General features: G+C 46.6%; 1 protein-coding gene across 1 annotated transcript; it reads right to left on the bottom strand.

The window, feature by feature from the left end:
* Positions 1 to 372: 372 nt before the first annotated feature.
* Positions 373 to 6,159, bottom strand: PSMD6 (proteasome 26S subunit, non-ATPase 6). The gene is made up of 8 exons (XM_072347165.1): positions 5,905 to 6,159; positions 5,440 to 5,645; positions 3,890 to 4,035; positions 2,868 to 3,087; positions 2,650 to 2,758; positions 2,103 to 2,271; positions 822 to 899; positions 373 to 675 (listed from the first exon to the last, which is right to left on the bottom strand). The coding sequence occupies exons 1-8, from the start codon at positions 6,047 to 6,049 to the stop codon at positions 579 to 581; spliced, it is 1,170 nt and encodes a 389-aa protein (XP_072203266.1). The 5' UTR covers positions 6,050 to 6,159; the 3' UTR covers positions 373 to 578.
* Positions 6,160 to 18,196: the final 12,037 nt, after the last annotated feature.

Here is an 18,196-nt window from a genome sequence, read left to right as displayed (position 1 = left end):
GTTTGCAGTACTGCCATCTAATATCCTTAACATCTGTATCTGTGGACAGTGGAAAAGATGTTACCAAAAGGCAGCCGGAACTGAAGTCTTCCTGCTCTGGTCTACATCAGGGCTAGAAAATGAAAATGCCTCTTATTCTGCCTTACGCTGCAATTCCCTCACGGTAAGAACTTGCCTTGTCTAAATAGTGCTCAAAAACCAGCACATCTTTGGCTATTTCCTTATTATGCAATTAGTTCTTTTCACCTTTGATTCAAATATAAAGGTCTTAGAAAAAGGATGGCCGTGTTCTTTCTGTACAGATCTTGCTTTACTAGGAAGCACTGAACATAACACACATCCAAGCGAAGGAATAAAATCTATTACAAGAGATCAATTGTACCATACATTTAATAAATGAACTGGGATCCATACACCAAAACAAAACAGTGTGTACATAATGAAGTGGAAAGTAAAAACGTGAGCGCTCTCGCTACTGGTTTTTTTACCTACAGTATACCAAGTTATACAATATATTTATAGGTTATTTCCAAAATGCTTTAAACATCTACATTTTGCATTCCCTTGCATTAGAAAAATTACATATTAATTACTCTGGAAAGTTTCTGAACTCTGTTTAGCAGCAAATCTCCTTTCTTGATGGTTTCCTGGTACTGCCAATTCTTGCTATCCGGCCTAGAAAGTGCAAAGGAGAGGGGGAAAAAAAAAAGCAGTCAGAGTTGAGATCTTTTACCTCATGGAAACTTACTACATAAACGTGAGCAGAATGTACAGAACTCCACAGGGCTGTAAAATGTAACGTCCAGGAATCGATGTCCTACCTGTTGGTTTCTACAATCTCATTTACTTTGTCTATTTTGCAGTGCAATCGCCCAGCTGCAATAAATCTTGAAAGCTCCCTAAATAAAGAGGAAAAAAAACCATCAATAAATGACTGTTCAACACCACCAAGGAACTACAGGCCTACCAGCATCGAATCTGCTGTTACAAAACATCACAGTCACCTATTTCTGAAGTACATGCAATACATTCCCATGAGGTATCTTAGACACTCTCATCTTTTTAAAGCTTGGACATGAAACAAGCACAATCGTTCCAACAATTCTAACACAACTTGTGTTTTCTTCTGAGGCCAAAATCTCCCTCTCAAGTTAATTGAGGCTCATCATTATGCTCAGCAGTTCAGATTCAGAGGTGGCACTCAGCAAAAAAACGCATCCAGAATTCATCCTGCTGTAAATATCACCAGTCTGTTTAAAGAGTCTCGTAGCAGCTCCTTATTTCCTAGCGGTTCTAAACGTTCTGTTTGCTTTGCTTCATCAGCCGCTGTTCTATGTGACACTGCTGATGTTATAGGAAATAATACTAATTAGAAAAAAGCCTGGCATGATCTACTGCAAGACAAAGCCTCGGCTACTACTAAATGACTGAGAAGCACACAAGGCAGTGTGACTTAGAAACGTTTACCTCTGAACTGAGTGCTATCTGGTGCATCTTGAAACACCAACTGATTCAGTTCTGAACATTTCACAACACTTTCCTATGTTAGAAAAATCTGAAATTCCTTTAAGAGAAGAAAGCATTCAAAGCGTTTCACATACACAGCCGAGGGGATGCCACCGTCTCACTTCATATTCGTTACTGCCATGATCTAAAGCTGATCTGATTTCTTACAGCAGAAAGTGAATTGCAAATTGAGACTGCAACATAAGCCTGATTTAAGTGAAAAACACCAGATTCTATTTACCTAGCAGAAAGCAAGCAAAGCTACACCATCAGATGTGTAGGGCAGGTAACGCGTGTGAATGTGAATATTCACCTTGCTGTATTTGTGAACTGTGTTGTTTTCTAGAATGTTAAAGGTTGTGGCTTATTAAGGTGCATAGGAATAGCAGGATGAAGAACAAACTTAGGCACAAAGGAATAGTTTTACACAGGACCCTCAGAGTTAAAGCAGAACTGGAACCGTTCTCATGAGAAACTGCACTCCGATTATTTTCTTTCCTGAAACATTACATTCAAATGCAGCCAATCTCCTCCACGAAAGCGTAACTTAAGTAGGTTCAGAGCAAACATTTCACTTAAAGAGCTTAACAACTTACTGATCTATGAACTCTACACTGACTCCAAAAGCTTCTGCCATGTATCCTAATGTCAAGGAGCGGTACGACTCTAGGAGCTGGCTGTATGCATGGATCCTCATTTCCCGTACGTAATATCGATAATGAGGTGCAAACAGCCAATCCTTCTTCATCTCTTGCTCTACAATAGCTGAAACAAGAGAAAGAAATCTAATGAGTAAGAAATGTGAGGTACCGTCTAGGTAAGTCAAACTGTTAATACATCATCAGTGTGAACACAACTACATTATATTCTTGCATAGTTCCGGATATGAAAGATATTCTGTGCTATACAAAACACAGTTTGTTATGACTATTATAGTTCTAGAATCAGAAGTAGTAATTAAATGCAATCGATATTGTGACAAAGCCAGTGACACTACAGCATCAAACTTTATGTCACTGTCTAAATTGTGTTTTGTTTCCCGCTCTTTCTGTGCGCTGTAGCTACTCCACAGAAGCTGTGAATGATGTGAAACAAGCCACTACAGCACCTGAAATGCTCTTATAAGAAACAAGATAGCTTTACCTAATGACTGGAAAAAGGCTGCGTATCGGCATTCGTACAGAGAAAAGAGGTACTGTCGTACAGCTGGCAAACTGTGTAACACTTCCAGAATCTCTGCTCCTTTAATAACCTGAAAACAAACAAAAAACACATTTAAAGACTATCCCTTTTAGCCTGGAGATCAGCATGTTAAAGAAAGGCTGGGTCTGTTGGGACCAGCCATCACTTGCTTTCCTTACCTTTTCCCTAAGGTCAGGTCTGTCTAACGCGATCATGCTGACGTAGACAGTGTAGGTTACAAATGTTTTGTAATCCATAAGTTCATAGGACGTAAACGTTGAAACTGTATCAAGGAAGAGCTCTGCTGCCTGTTTGAAATCTCGAATAGCTACACAGTACAGACCCTGGTAGACTTTGAGACGATTTCTCCTATCCCAGTCTCCTCCTTCTTCTATTAGACTTAAAATAGAACAAAAAGAAAATTACTTCTGTAAAATCATTATGGGATAAGTCATACAGTAAATCATACATGATACCACCTGATTACAGAAGGCAAAAATCTCTTATATGCTATAACTTGTAGATACAGTCCAGGTTTCATGGGGTAGCAATGAGACCTTCCTCGAGATGTGCACATCAATATTACCATCAACCTCAGCTGTGACAACAGACCTCCACTTCTTTGGCTGCTAAAATCAAAGCTGTCCAACTAACAGCATAGAAAAGTTACCAATGGAACGGGCAAACTTTCAACAATCACAGGAGTGACATTAACGTTATAAGATTATAACAGTGAAGTATTAAATGCTGACAGCGCAGAGATAAGCCAGCTGTGGAAATGAGGGGATACCATCCTGGCACCGGGCTCTTACTTCTAGAAGAGAAACTGGATGTGTTGGGTTCAGGTGGCATCCCTGCAGTAATAAAATTATACAACATCATTACATCCAAACTTGTCTTCTAACGGCTACAGGAGAGAAAGCGGGGTGGGCTACAAAGTCCAATCAAGTCAGTTGCTAGGAAAATAGCTGAAGCAACCCACTAGCCTTGCTACTGCTTCTGCATGAACATTCTGCATGAAAGACTGAGAAACAGGAAACTCTTTAGTCCAAGTTAACACCAGCCCACCGTTCTGTGCTTCTGTCTCATAGGCTGTCAGTGGCATTTCTTGATGGCAACGTGGTTTGTTTTTATCCATCTATTTTGCTACAGTCTGTCTGACAAGTGCTTTCTTGCCCCCGGCCAACCCAAACTGTTGTACCTTTTGGCCTTTTCAATGTTCCGTGTGATGAGGTCGTTGTCCATGTAGAACAAGCCGATCCGCAGCAGATAGAACACAATATCCAGACGATGTCCCAGGGCCACGGTTTTGTCGTAAGTCTTGCGGAACGCAGTCAGAGCTCCCTCCTAACCAAACAACCATTTGCATTACAACAAAGTTCAAAGCAATCAAGAGTATTCGAAAAACATCTGCCGTGGGTGCATTAATTGCATTCCATCAACTATTCCATCAACTACAGACACAAAGTAAGTGAAAATCGATATCTACCAATAGAAAACAGCTCTCTCCCTTTCCAGGAAGCGTTTCCTTTTACAGCCTACTTGCTTTTTCACTGCTTCATTTTAACTCCAGTAACACCCTCCCCCAATCTGAAGCCCATGTATGTGCTGTGCCATAGAAAAAAGCCACTGCAAGGCAGCCAGTTTCCATTCAGCACTCTCTGGAGTGACTTCTGACCAGTTACAGTTTGGTGTTTCTATATGAATTCATAAAACTCATGCTATTGTGTTAGTTTCAGCTGGGACGGAGTTGTTTTCCTCCAGGGTCTAGCATGGTGCTATGATTTGGTTTTAGAAAGAAAACAACACTGATACCACACTGATGTTTCTAGCTGTTGCAAAGCAGTGTTGCACAGAACCAAAGCCAGTTTCTCAGCTCTTATTAGGGAAGGGCTGGGGAGGAGGGATTCCAAAGAGCTGGGAGGGGACAGAATTAGGACAGCAGCCAAGGGGCAATCCCATTCTATATGACATCATGCAGAAGGAGAGTTTTGAAGGGGGTGGGCTGTTTGGGGGGGCAGTAAGCAACTGCTTGTGCATCACTTGTGACATAAATTTACATATACATACGTATGTATATATCCATATATGTACATACACACGTATACACATAATCATAACCCTCGGGCCACGAAGATGATCAGGGGGCTGGAGCACCTCCCCTATGAGGACAGGCTGAGGGAGTTGGGTTTGTTCAGCCTGGAGAAGAGAAGGTTGCGGGGTGACCTCATTGCAGCCTTTCAATACCTGAAGGGAACTTACTCCCAGGAGGGGAGCAAACTCTTCGAAAGGGCTGATAATAGCAGGACTAGGGGAAATGGTTTTAAGTTAAAAGAGGGAAGATTTAGGTTGGATGTTAGGGGGAAGTTCTTTACTAGGAGAGTGGTTAGGTCCTGGAACAGGCTGCCCAGGGAGGTTGTGGATGCCCCGACCTTGGGGGTGTTCAAGACCAGGTTGGACGGGGCTCTGGGCAACCTGATCTAGTAAAGGCGTATGTTTGGTGGCCCTGCTAGGCAGGGGGGTTGGAACTACATGACCCTTGAGGTCCCTTCCAACCCGGGTCATTCTGTGATTCTGTGATTCTGTGATTCTCTATCTTAGTAAATAGTTTTATCTTAACCCACCAGTTCTACTCCCTCCCTTTTCCCTCCAGGTCTCTCCCCCATTCCCACAAGGAAGATGAGGGAGTGAGCGAATGGCCGTGTGGTGCTCAGCCACCTGCCAGCTTCAGTACAACAGCTGTGATCCCACCTTGTCCCCAATCCTGCACAGGTACTCAGCTTTGGCCATCATCGCATCTCGGATTTCACTCTCCCCCAGGATCTTTTCAGCATCTTCCAGTTCATTATCAAGCCGTTTCAATTCCTCTTCGTTAGCTTTCTTCATTTTGCTCAACAGCTCCGTGTCCATCTGCCACTCCAGAGACTTGCACAGAGCTTCGTAATACGGAGCCATGTCTAAAAGAAAAGCCGGAACGCTTTGGTTACCGAAGGACAACACGGCCGACCACCGTGTCCTTCTGCAGCCGGGACGGCACAGCCGGACACAGGACGGTACATCCATACACAGGACGGTACATCCATACACAGGACGGTACATCCATACACACGTATCCCCGCACGGACACACGACTCCCCGACCACCCCAGGACCAACCCGATGCAGCCCCGTCCCGCAGACAGGCCGACCCGCCGCTCCCCGCTCCGCCCGCACTCACTGTGAAGCCTCACAGCCGCCATCAACTCATCCCTCGCGGCCGGGTCGGGCGCACGGGGCCGGAGGCTGAGGAGGAAGCGGAGCTGTGCGATCCGGAGGTCGGGGTTCTTGGGCAGCCCCTCTTCCTCCAGGTTCTCCAGCGGCATGGCGGGGCGGCTCGGGGCGGCTCGGGACGGCGGCGGGCACCGGGACGGCGGCGCGGCCCAGTGACTCAGCCGCGACGGGCGGAAACGCTGACCTCACTTCCGGCGCTGCCAGCCGCTCTGCAGCGCTCCCTATTGGCCCGGAGGTGTCGGCGTCCAGCGACCGGGATGTGCGCATGCGTGGAGTGGCAGCCGTGCGTGATGGGGGGGGTGGAGCGAGAGTCGCGGCAGCGCGCTTGCGCAGAACGGGCCGAAGCGGCCGCGCGCGGTCTATAGGGGGTGCACGTGCACAGCGCGTGTGTGCGGGTGGGAAGGGCTATAGGGGGTGTATGGAGTGTGTGCGGTGCCACGAGCTGCGGGCCCACCCCGCTCATACCAATGAACTTCGCTTGGAGCCGTGCTGTGAGCCTCAGCCGTTTCCATCTGATCGGACGGGTGTCCGTTTCGCTTTCATCGGTGCCCTTTATTTCTTTATCCGGACGCTTTCGAATCGGCAGGTCCTCCCCTGTTAGCACGTCGGGGATGCTGCCAAGAGCAACGTGTCATTTAAGCCCCAAATTAAGTCTTTTGCAGCGTTAGGGTCTGTTGGTTGGAGTTAGTAGCTGAGGGGGACAAAACTAAAGCTCATTGTTGGTTAGAGGTCTGGGAATCCGATAGTATCTAACAGCAGTGGGGCACCAAGGGACAGGCAGGGCGGCTGTGGGGCTCCTCCTCTGTCCTAACACCTGCTGCAGCCCTTGGTACAGCGTCTCTGTGCTGCTCCCATGCTGCTCCCATACAGCAATAGAACATACACACATGCAAATGATCTATGCTCAAACCTTAAAGGCTGCCTTTGATTTCAGGTATTACGTTTCACCCCCCCCCCCCCATGTCAGAATGCACAGACCAATAGCTCCTGCGTATGGGTGTGAGGGTTCGGTGGGACACAGCATGCAGGGTAGGGTCTGCTTCCTATTCTTCCTATTGGTTGTAGAACCCCACGAGCCTTCATTAAGGTTTGTCATCTCCAGCTGTGTGTCTGCATCTGCCTCTGTCTTTGTAGGTCATTTGTGCTGTACACTTACACTAAATGATTGCTTTTATTATATGTGATTCCTTCCATTGGGCACTTCTCAGTTGACTGTGATTACTACCGCACCAACTGGAAATGCTCCTTTACTGTATAATTAACTTTATCTGCTTTGCTGCGATGCCTCTCACTGGTAATTACGTGCACTTCAACTCTTTCTTTGCCTTTCTAAGACTTGAAGAAGCGCTGATCCCTCTTGCCCCAATCTTTGTCCAGACTGGATGGTTTTCACACGTCTACAATTATATCTATTTCCCTGAAGCAGCCCCACTGTAATCTGGATATTGATTTCAGTGCGTATCACGTGATCTTTAAATAAGCCATCTGTTTGGAATTCATGTGCTGGTAGCAAAAAACTCACTTAAAACCCTTGGTGTTATATAAGGTCTCCTGGATGCTTCATCACTGCAGACTTTTCAAGGTGAGGTTGGATCAGGCCCTGGGCAACGTGATCCAGCTATGGATGTCCCTGTTCATTGCACAGGAGTTGGACTAGATGACCTTTAAAGGTCCCTTCCAGCTCCAAGGATTCTGTGATTCTATGATCCTATAGTCGGGCCTTTTTTTACTGAGATAATTTGAAACGGAGAGTGAGAATTTTAACATCTTCCCATGTTTCTGCTGCTTTGGGAGTTACTCCATTTTCCCCTTCCTGTCAGCCTTTTTTTGAGGCGCTTCAGTAACTTTTGTCCTTCGTGGGTTTTTAAGGCTTCTTTTGTCAAAGGAAATAGCCTCACGCAATCATACCGCCTGCCTGTCAGTCTGTGTGTCTGTTCTCAAATGCATTTTAAACCCCAGGGTCAACCTGAACTAAATTTGTCAGCTGTCACAAGTTCTCAGTGATGGCCAATTGCTTGAACTCAGGCGCAAGCCAGGTAAGGGCTGAGATGAGCTGGGAATGAGAAGCAGTTGCAGTTAACCCATGCCTGCATCTCAACACCAATGCCAATGCCTCTGGCACAGACTGCTCGTAGGGAAGGAGATCAGCAGTGGGGTTGGCTGTATGGCCATCCCAGGATGAAGGCAAGGAAGGGAAACGTGATGGGTATTGATGAGGCACATTGTAAGAGGTGGGAGCGCTGCGCTGGTGGCGATGGGGGCAAGATGGGAGAAAGAATAGCTGATCTGTGGGAAAGCAGCCCTCAGTGGTGTGTGCGCACAGAGCAGCACCTGCCACTGTAATTACAAATATTGATGTGCTTTGGCAGGTCTTTTGCACAGCTTCTTTTCAAACACACAGCCTCGTTTTAGTTTTCACTCTTTGTAATGACAGGTCATTTTCACATCATGCAAAGAAAAGCGCCGGGGCTGAGAAGCGTCGTGTAACTTCTATTCAGATCTCATAGCAAATCAGGCAAACATGTATTAATCAAGGCATGCGGTGTTTGATGCAAACATGAGAGCAGTCTAACATTAGGCTGTCTTTTAAAATAAACTCCACGTTGGATGGATGCAGTCTGAGCAGACTGCTGGATTCACAGAGCAAGATACTCAAGAACTGATGGGAGTTTGGCTCTGACCACTGCTTTTGTACCTGGAGTGCACCTACCTAAAGCCCATTGATTTGGGTATCAAATTAGCTGGAGAAGCCGCTGATGCTCCTTGTCCTGAGTGCACCAAGTCCAAAGGTGGGGATGTGAGCTGCACCAGCATGGCAGTGCTGTGATATTTTTCTTCCTGCTTCCTTTCAGCCATGGCTTTCCCTTCCTCATCCCTTCTGCTCCAGACCTTTCCTTATCCCATGTGCTTTTTGCATTTGGGGGATGGCAATTCACCTCACCTGGTAAATGAGACAGTTCTCCTGCTGTCACCTCCTTTCAGTTTGAGTTTGTACTGCAGTATATCAGATGCTGTGTTTTACGTGGTGTGATTTAGAACTCCCTGTAACTCATGTGAGCAGGGTACAACGCCTGTGCACTTTGCAGATACTCACCCTCTGAATCAACCTCTGTTTGCCTTGTCCTGACACACACAGACTGACACCTATATACACACACACACACATATATATAATACTGTTATATATATGCTGTATATATTATACATACCACATATATAGTTACACATATAACTATACATATACTGTACAAATAGCATATATGTATAGCATGCTGTATATAAGCAAACACACACAAGTGTGACTGTATCAATCTATGTGTATCTGCCTACGTAATACACATTGCAGGATGCTTATTTGCATTCACTCTTTTTCCTTCCAGAGCATTTTCCTCCTGGTCATTTTGCTGAGCCTTTGACTCTATTTTTCTTTACCCCCTTTAAAAACTTTTTTTTTTTTTTCAAAGAACATCTAAAATTACCAAACAATTTATTCAATTGACTTCTAATGTCTAGAAGCCCAGCAAGGAGACTTTCCTGCAGCAGCTATTTCCAGTGCCTTTTTCCTTCCTACCTTCCCTGGCGCTGTGTGCTACTTTCCTTGTAGTTTCCATGACAATTCTCAGAGTTGCAGGCAGCCTTGTCCTTGGTTGCTGTTTTGCAAAGCTGTCCTTGCTCTTGCCCATCTGAAGAGCTGTCTGCAGCCATGCATGCACAATTAAACCCCTTTATTTTCCTATCTCAGGTGTAGCGTGTTTCGTACCCATCACCGTAACAGAGTGATGAGAGCAGGGGATGGGTGGGTGGGGGGGGGGGGGGCAGGTGCTGTGTGCTCTATTAACCTGCTTAGAATGATACAAATAACTTTAACTTTCTCCTTTAGCAGCTCTCAACCCGAAGCCCTTTGCCATTTCTCTGCCTGCCTCTGCTTTGTCTTCGTTTGACCATTTCCTTCCATTATCCCATGCGCTGCCTCCATCCACGCTCACCTCCCTGCCATCCCCCGGCTTCCTTTTGTGAATCCACTTCAGTGTAATCTAAAACACACTGCATGGATGTGGGAGCCCAGAGAAATATTTGCTCTGGCTCTGGCTCTCACCTAGTGATGCCAACGAGCTCGGAGACGGCAGACTCTCAGCCCAGCAGTAAAATGAGCCTTTCCCGTAAGTTTAGAATTGGAGTCTTTCTCACACACTGCAGTCAAAATGATTGTCAGCTCAAACAGCTCCTTTTAACTCAATTCAAAAGAAAGCATTCAGAGTGGATTCTGAATTTGCACCGTGATAAAACTAATTGCAGTTACCTGCCCGTCACTGAAACAGAGATCATCCCGAGTGCCACAATATTTGAAACACTGTTCTAAGGCACAAACACACCGAATCAGAAAGAAAAGCTTTAAGAGCCGAAGTGATCATCTTCTAAGCATTCTTAATTTCCCTTAATGTAAATGGAAATGGGTGTTCTGGAGGACAGGGAGAGCAGCACACGGTCCACTGCAGTTGGCTGCGTGATTCATAGAGCATCCATAGACCTCCCAGCCTGTGCAGTGAGGTGAGCTCTGGAGCAGCCCAAGGGGTGGCAGGAGAAATGGAGAAATGAGAAGGAAGGGGAGGAATGAGAAGGAAGGGGAGGAATGAGAAGGAAAGGCAGAAAGGAGAAGGAAAGTGGACTGTGGACAACCAGCCCCATACTCAGCACCCCAGGCCCAGGGCTGGAGGTGGGACCTCAAAACCTGGGCTGAGGTAGCAGCAGGGAGCAAGTAATGGAATGAGCCTGAGAATCACAGCTGGGGCTCTCAGACAGCAACATTCTGCCTGTGGTTGGACTTGGTGACCCGGGGATGTGGGCAGTTGGAGGGTCTGGGCTTGTTTCCCCACTGAGCATGGGGGGTTTATGACTGGCAGTGGTTTGGCACCTGCTTCTTGTTTTGGCTTCACCCCAGCTGTGCGGTCTGTGCATGATAATCCCCTGCAGCACATGGGTTTGCCCTGAGATCCAGGAGCTGAGAGCACTTTATCATCAGTGGGTTCACCCTTTGGGGGTTGATGGAGTTGAAGTGCGGCTGCTCTGCAGTCCCCCACCATCATTACAGGGCAGCCAGCGTCTACCTCTAAGTTGGGTGACCACGAGAACACAGCGGGCACTGGGTACACAAAGGCACTGACACTCCTGAGAAGAGGGATTTTTGCCTTGGCACAACGATCCACATGGTGAGCGCTCTTGTTTTTAATATGCTCACAAAGCTCTCTTCTTTTTTTTTCTGTCCTGAACACGAGGTATTTTCATTTCATAATGACTGTGTGTTATGTCCAACTTCCAGAAAGCCTTTTGCCTGAGAAAATAGCGAAAGCTTTTTCAGCTGCTGCAGTGAACACAGTGGAAGTAATCATGGAGCAAAACGCTGAGATATTTGCTCTGTGCTCAGAGGTTGCGTGGCATCTTGTATTGTCTGCAACAGAGCACCAGAGAGTAATCACATCTGCAAATCTCTCAGACTGGGGCAGCGGGGAGAGGAGCCAATCTCTGCGACTCCGCAGAGCTGGAAGAAATCTCAGATATTTCTGTTTGTCTGCAGAACAGCTGGGGACTTCTCAGGCATGAATCTAATTAAGCATATTCCTTGCCACAAACACTTCAAGTCCCATTTCTGAGATCCGGATATCTGACCAAAATGATTCCTTAGCAATATTGCTTTCATGCAGCATGCTTTTTCCTTTCTTCCTCTTCCTGGTTTTGTTTTTTTTTTTATCTTTCCTTCGATCTGGGTGAAATTAAATTACATTTATAAGCTCAGCTTGAAATTCACCGAAGTCGATACTATCGATTGATATCTGGCTATCAGCAGAATGCCATGCATTAATTATAGCTGTGTTTAATACATGAGCCGGGAGAGGCTCCTCTGTGAGTGATAGCAAGCAAGGAGCATCCTCCCTGCTGTGGCACCAGAGCTTTCGTGCCCTGGGCTTGCAGGTGCTCAGAAGAGCCCCATAGCACCAGGTCCTGCATAGTACAGCGTGTTGGCAGAGCTATGAACCCTAAAAACCATTAACTGCAAAAAACTTCCTTGAGTCTCTTATAAGCAAGGTTACTTGTCTGTGCTCCTCAGTTTGATTTATGTTCATTTGCATATACAGTGCATGGGCTTAAGACAGAGAATTCTCCTGATACGTTTTCGCTTCTGTAAGAAACATGATGGGAAGTGGAAGATACGATCATCTCCCTCCCTGGTGGCAACAGTAAATATCACACATATCAGATTAAACCCTTGACATTTTTCCAACAGTGTGAAATTTGCTTGAAGATGTTGGAAAATGAGTTATAGATGTGAAAGCAAGGCTTGGAATATGAATACAAACCCGTTAACCCTAAAAACAACGTAATTGGTTCTTCCCCGCATCCTGGAGCACAGTGCTGGACTAGGAGAGAGGGAGAATCTGGGGTGCATAGGTAAGCTGTGAGACAGAAAGGCACCCTGAGCAGCAGAAAAGGGCTGAGCTTCCCCTGAAGGGAAGGGCTCAGGAATGGATGCCGGCAGTGACACAGACATCACTGCAGCAGCACATGCAGGGCTTCAGTGAGTGGCATCAGCAGAGCAATCCCTGAGAGATGGGAGAGATTTTGTGCATCTTAAGGAAGAGGCTGATTTTAATCCAGCGGAATCATGGCAGTAATTACTGTATTTAAAGCAGTTTGCTGCCTCTCATTAATTCCCTGAGCATTACTCCACTGCCCCCTTAGAGATGACCAAGACAGAACATGATGACATCTGCTTGTTGTGTGCGCACTCGGAGAGCGGAGGTTACGTGCAGTGACTGTGAGCATCCCTGAGGTTGCCATGGAGATGCCAGGGCTGGCTGTGAGACACATCGACCACGGCTATACCCACAGCAGAGCCCCTTACATCCCTCCCAGGGACACAGGCTGCATGTGGCTCGGGTGGGAGGAGGCAGAAGTTCAGGATGCTGCTGCTTGGAGAGGTGTTGGGGACACCAGGGCATGTATCAAGGGCTGGGTGGGCTCAGAGGGATCAGAGTGACAGAGCTGAGCCTGAGACCTACGTCTGCAAAAGCAGTAGGGGAGGAGTTCTCTGTGTCAGTTGTCACAGCCTGATGTTCATGTTGGATGCTCTTTGCTGGCCTTGCTGACCTGGCTGAGGATTGTTGTGCTCCCCTCAGAGGCTGCTTTTGGGGCACTTAGTGCTGGGAGTTAGCATTAGATGGTGGAGTCACCGTCCCTGGAGGTGTTTAAGGAAAGGGAATATGCTGTACTTAGGGGCATGATTTAGTGGACAATACGGGTGGTAGGGTCGGACAGGATGATCTTAGAGGTCTTTTCCAACCTTAATGATTGTATGATTCTGTGTGTTCAGTTAACTGAGAACATGCTGTGGCACAGCAAAGGTTGCCATTCAGTGGCAGGTGGCTGGCTTTCATGCAACAGATATTCTGCCTTTACGAAATATACATCTACCAGACAAGAAGGTGACGTGGCTGACACATGGCTCATCTATTCTTAGATTTGGCATTTAGGAACACAGTTTCACCACTTCTATCTGGCTGGAAGCAGGTAGCGTTTCACGGGCAGGAAGGTTATCACTGTTAATTAATCTTGACTCTCATTTGGAGGCAGGATGATTGCATCCTCTCTGCATGCCCTGCACAAGCTTCCCTGAGGGCTCAGCCACCACCTGTGTTTCGCAGCTCTGGGTTTGCCAAAAAGATCAGAATTCTGCAGGCAGTGCCACCAGCAATGAGAAAATACCTCTCATCTCAATGCCAGGTCTGGGGACAGCCATTGGATGGGCTGGTGGCACTGCGTGGCATTGCCCATCTCCCATTGTCCAACTTACCAAGTCCTGCTCCATGGCAGCAATCATCCCCTCCTAAAAGTTAGTGCAGTTCCTGTAGATTTCGGTCACCTGAGGTCAAGAATACTGTTTTTTATTATCAGATATAGAAACAGGGTCAGGAAGTCATGGATAAATAGGGCAGAGCATCTAAAAAAAAATGACAGGAGACCTAATTGTGGGATTGGAGTTACGGGATGCAGCAGATTTTTGTGTCTCTTTGTATTTCTGCAGGAACACGAAATGCTCTTTCTTCTTGCTTCAGCCCGTCAGCAATCAGTGCATTTTTAGCTGAAGGTTGGAGATGGGGACCAAATGGCCTTGGAATTAAGCAGCAGATTTCAGTTGTCTAGGAACAGCTGGAGAAGTGTTAGCGTTTCCTTCTCTGTGTACAGGACAGAATGGCTGACCTTGAAAATGGAGCAAACAGTTGGGCTTTTTTTCCCACTTTTTCAAACCGAAGTTTGCAGTCACCACCACCACCACATGTCCAACAGTACATTCTACCATCTACCCACTCCATATGCTTAATTTAGAAGGACGGAGTTATGCTATACCGAGCTATTACAGCATTATTACAGCAGTAAATTCATCCTCACTGCTTGCCCTGCTGGAATGGCATGGGCCGCATTTGCTAAATTTGCAATGAATAAATAATGCAGGATGAAAATGAAGCCAGCGTGGTTATCGGGGCTGTTGGATGAAAACACATCGGGAACCAGCGTGGATTTGGATATTCTGACTGCAGGGTGATGGAGTGGGTATTGGAGAAATCCCTGCTCTGGAGGAGCACACGTGCTGATGGGAAGGGGTACCCCGCAGCTCTGGGGCTGGCTTATCTCTGGGACAGAGATAACAAAGCAGCTCGCTCTGCGGTGGTGAAACTTGATTACTGCCTTATCAGCCAGAGCTCAAGGGGTGTGTGCATGCTGGTATTAAAACGTGTTATTTCCTCACGGTGCTTCATGGAGATGATAGGGGCTGTGATGCAGAACTCTCTGTGTGTGAGAGCGCATTGTGCTTGCCACTGTCAATGAAAATCCATCTGCTTTCAGAGCTCATTGCAGAGCAATGTCTGCTTCTTTTGTCTTTTGCGGAGAGCAGTGGTATATGAAGGTGTAAAAGTTGCATGCAGCAGAAATGGGAAACTTGCAGTAACTGGCTTAGGACAGGTAAGCAGCTGCTCTGGCAATAGAGGTTAATGAACAGGCTTTCAGCTTTCTCCCAGAAGATCTCCTGGATCCCAGACTTGCCCAGTTTAGCAGCTCAGGATCCTCTGGAGAGTTCTTTCATCCTGCAAAGCTGGTTCTGGCTCCTGGGCAGAAAGGACAGAGCTGAGGACAAACCAGCCCAGTGCTAGGGTGCTCCCACGGCAGCCCAGTCCCAGCACCTGCTGGGGCACACCATTCTCAGGCTGATCCCTGACACCAGCTCACTTACCCCAGCAAATTCAGGGGCTCGGTCCCCACTTTAATGCAAGCAGTAGAAACCTGCTGGAGATGCTGGGGAGATCCCAGGCAGTGGCTGCGCATCTCAAGGTAATAATTTCATTGAAAAGGATAATGCTTTAAACCGTTCTCATTTTGCTCGTCATGTCTTCAAACTGCCTGAATATTCTGTCAAGAGTTTTGGGTTGTTATGACCTGAAAGAATCAAACTATCTCTGTTCTGACAAGGCTGATACACTTTGACTGACGCTAACTAAAATCAGCTCGTTCAGCCTACGAAATGTTACAGCATCATTTGCATACAAACTGGGAACTAGACAAGCACCTGGAAATCTCTTGCACTTGCAAATCCTGACTCTTGAGAAGAATAAAAGGAATTTTATGCCCTGAGCCCAGTGGATGCTCGGCAATAATGATGGCCTTACAACCTTTGGTTTGATATTCCAAATTATGGAGGTGATTCTGGGAACATTCCACTTTTCTTTCCCCCAGCCAGGCTCTCCGGCACTCTCATGGCTGTTAACAAGCAAGCATCATTAAAGCTTCAGATCTCTGGGGCTGCCATAAAGCCTCCATAGGGAGCAGTGCTTGTTTTCTCCAGCTCTCTGTGCATCCCAAATCAACTTCCTCTCTGCATCTTTCACCATGAGTGACTGTGTTCATACATATATGCAAAGCATTGCTCCCCTGAGCAGAGCCCTCAGCCGTCATGGCTGGGCCAGGTGGTGAAGCAGGCATTGCTGACTCTCAGCACTAAAAAATCCAAAATACAAGCTGTTGGAGATGGATTTTGTAGGAAAGGAGGCTGCTCAATAATGCAGGCTGATGGGCACAGGTCTCCAGCACCAAATGGACTTCTTCCTTTCCTTTCCTTTCCTTTCCTTTCCTTTCCTTTCCTTTCCTTTCCTTTCCTTTCCTTTCCTTTCCTTTCCTTTCCTTTCCTTTCCTTTCCTTTCCTTTCCTTTCCTTTCCTTTCCTTTCCTTTCCTTTCCTTTCCTTTCCTTTCCTTTCCTTTCCTTTCCTTTCCTTTCCTTTCCTTTCCTTTCCTTTCCTTTCCTTTCCTTTCCTTTCCTTTCCTTTCCTTTCCTGCCCTCCCCTCCCCTCCCCTCCCCTCCCCTCCCCTCCCCTCCCCTCCCCTCCCCTCTCCTTCCCATTCCCATTCCCATTCCCATCCTCATTCCCATCCCCATCTCCATCAAACCCACATCAACCTGACTCCAAATGTCCCCAGAAACTTGGCATGGAGAAGTTCTGCTCCACCCATGTCCCACCCGAGTGTGAGGGTGCAGGAGGGGTGGGTCAGGGGGTGCTCATGGTTGGGTGCCAGATGAACACGTGCACATTTGGGCCTATGGGCATGTTTGATTTGTAACATCACTCACTGGTTCCCATTTCCTGCCCCTGTAAGCTGAGAAACATGACATGCAAATGTTTCACTGGATATTTTTAAACTGTTTTTTACAAGGTTCTATTAATTGAGTAAAACTTCTTAAATATTCATAAACTGTTCACCAGGCGCATCATCTGATGAAGGATGGATGGTGGGATTTACTATTTTGAAAAGTCATGCCATAAATTATTTGACAGCTCTGGTTTGACCAGCTGTATTTACTACCGGTGGCCAAGAGCTCCAAAGGCTGCTGCCTCCAGACTCCAACCAGAAACGTCACTGCTTCACCTCTTGGCTCAGAGTCCAGGAACAGCCAAACCCATGTGGGTACCACAGATGGGGAGCTCCTTGCTGGACACACCGCAGCAAAAACCTCCATTTAGCCAAAACATTGCTGTCTTTTCTAACAGACAGATGGGCTCTGTCACGTGCTCCATGGAGCCCTTGAGCACTGCAAACAATCAGTAGTAATTACAGCACCTCCAGATGTTTTGTATATGCCTCACTCTTTATTTATTTGTTTTCTGTGCCGAGTTACTTGGGATACTGGAAATGTAAATAATGAATATGTGATGAGCAGCAAGAATGGATATTGCCCTGCTTTGCTGTTCCAAAAAAGCTAATTAAGCCAAGCACGAAAATAAAAGCTTCTTGAGCCTGCTCCAGCATCAGCCATAAAAGAGTACTCATGAGCAAATAGGGCCAATTAGATACCAGCACACAGAAAAGAGCTCGGGATTCTTACAGATAAAACATTATTACAGTGGAGCTTTGGAGATGGGGAAACTGAGGCACCAAGCCTGGACAGAAGCAGCAGCTGGGCTGGGCTGGAGCTGCTATAAATCCCTGCACACACTGATGTGGGCATGGCTTGGTGTCCCCTGGGGTTGAAGCTGCTGTGGGTTCACAGCCCAGGGGCTGTGGGTTTGATTGTATGAATTATGTGTGTGTATAGAGACGTGTATATAGCTGTGTGCATGTATATGTATGCGTGTATATGCGTATGCTGTGATGTGATGTGAGCTCTTCAGAGTTTAATGCTTTATTTAGACCGAATTAACTTGCTTCGCAGCACTTTGTTTATCCATTTTAATAAATCAGTTCTTTCAGCTAAATCTCACTTTAAGAGTTGATCATATCCAGAGCCTCGAAGAGAGCAGCAGATATAAATATTTGCTTTTACAACGGGAAAACTCTCCTGAGAATGCTTTAGCAAACGGCTGCGGCCGTGCTTAGCACAGGGGCACCAGTAATTCTCCGTGTTATTAATCAGAAGCATAGCAGCACAAAGGTGGGGCTGCAGATAAGAGGTCCCAGAGCAGCGAGGTGGAGGTGCACTGTGTGGCTCTGAGCTCCCATGCTCCCGGGTGGAGACCAAGCATGGATGTGGTGTCTAAGGAAAGATATCTTCTTAATATTGTCAAAAAGAATAGTGAAAAATGGGAAGGCCTTTTGTAGGGCGCACATGGGCAGACGCTTGTAGAGCTCTCTAAAGTAAAAGCATGTATGGAGATATGGAGAACCCTTTGGTTGCAAAGCCCAGCCTGGCTAATGGGGC

Source organism: Excalfactoria chinensis, chromosome 12 (genome assembly GCF_039878825.1).
Source record: "Excalfactoria chinensis isolate bCotChi1 chromosome 12, bCotChi1.hap2, whole genome shotgun sequence".
NCBI classification, from domain to species: domain Eukaryota; kingdom Metazoa; phylum Chordata; class Aves; order Galliformes; family Phasianidae; genus Excalfactoria; species Excalfactoria chinensis.
The sequence above is the reverse complement of the archived record's forward strand: the minus strand, read 5'-3'. Positions and strand labels throughout refer to the sequence as shown.

What these genes read in the sequence shown, in the direction of transcription:
- PSMD6 (XM_072347165.1), bottom strand. Translation starts at nt 6,049, where the DNA reads ATGCCGCTGGAGAACCTGGAGGAAGAGGGGCTGCCCAAGAACCCCGAC. An exon ending in GACCTGACCTTAGGGAAAAG is followed by an intron (nt 2,759 to 2,867) that starts GTAAGGAAAGCA and finishes GTTTGTTTTCAG; the next exon opens with GTTATTAAAGGAGCAGAGAT. An exon ending in GAGATTGTAGAAACCAACAG is followed by an intron (nt 676 to 821) that starts GTAGGACATCGA and finishes TGCACTTTCTAG; the next exon opens with GCCGGATAGCAAGAATTGGC.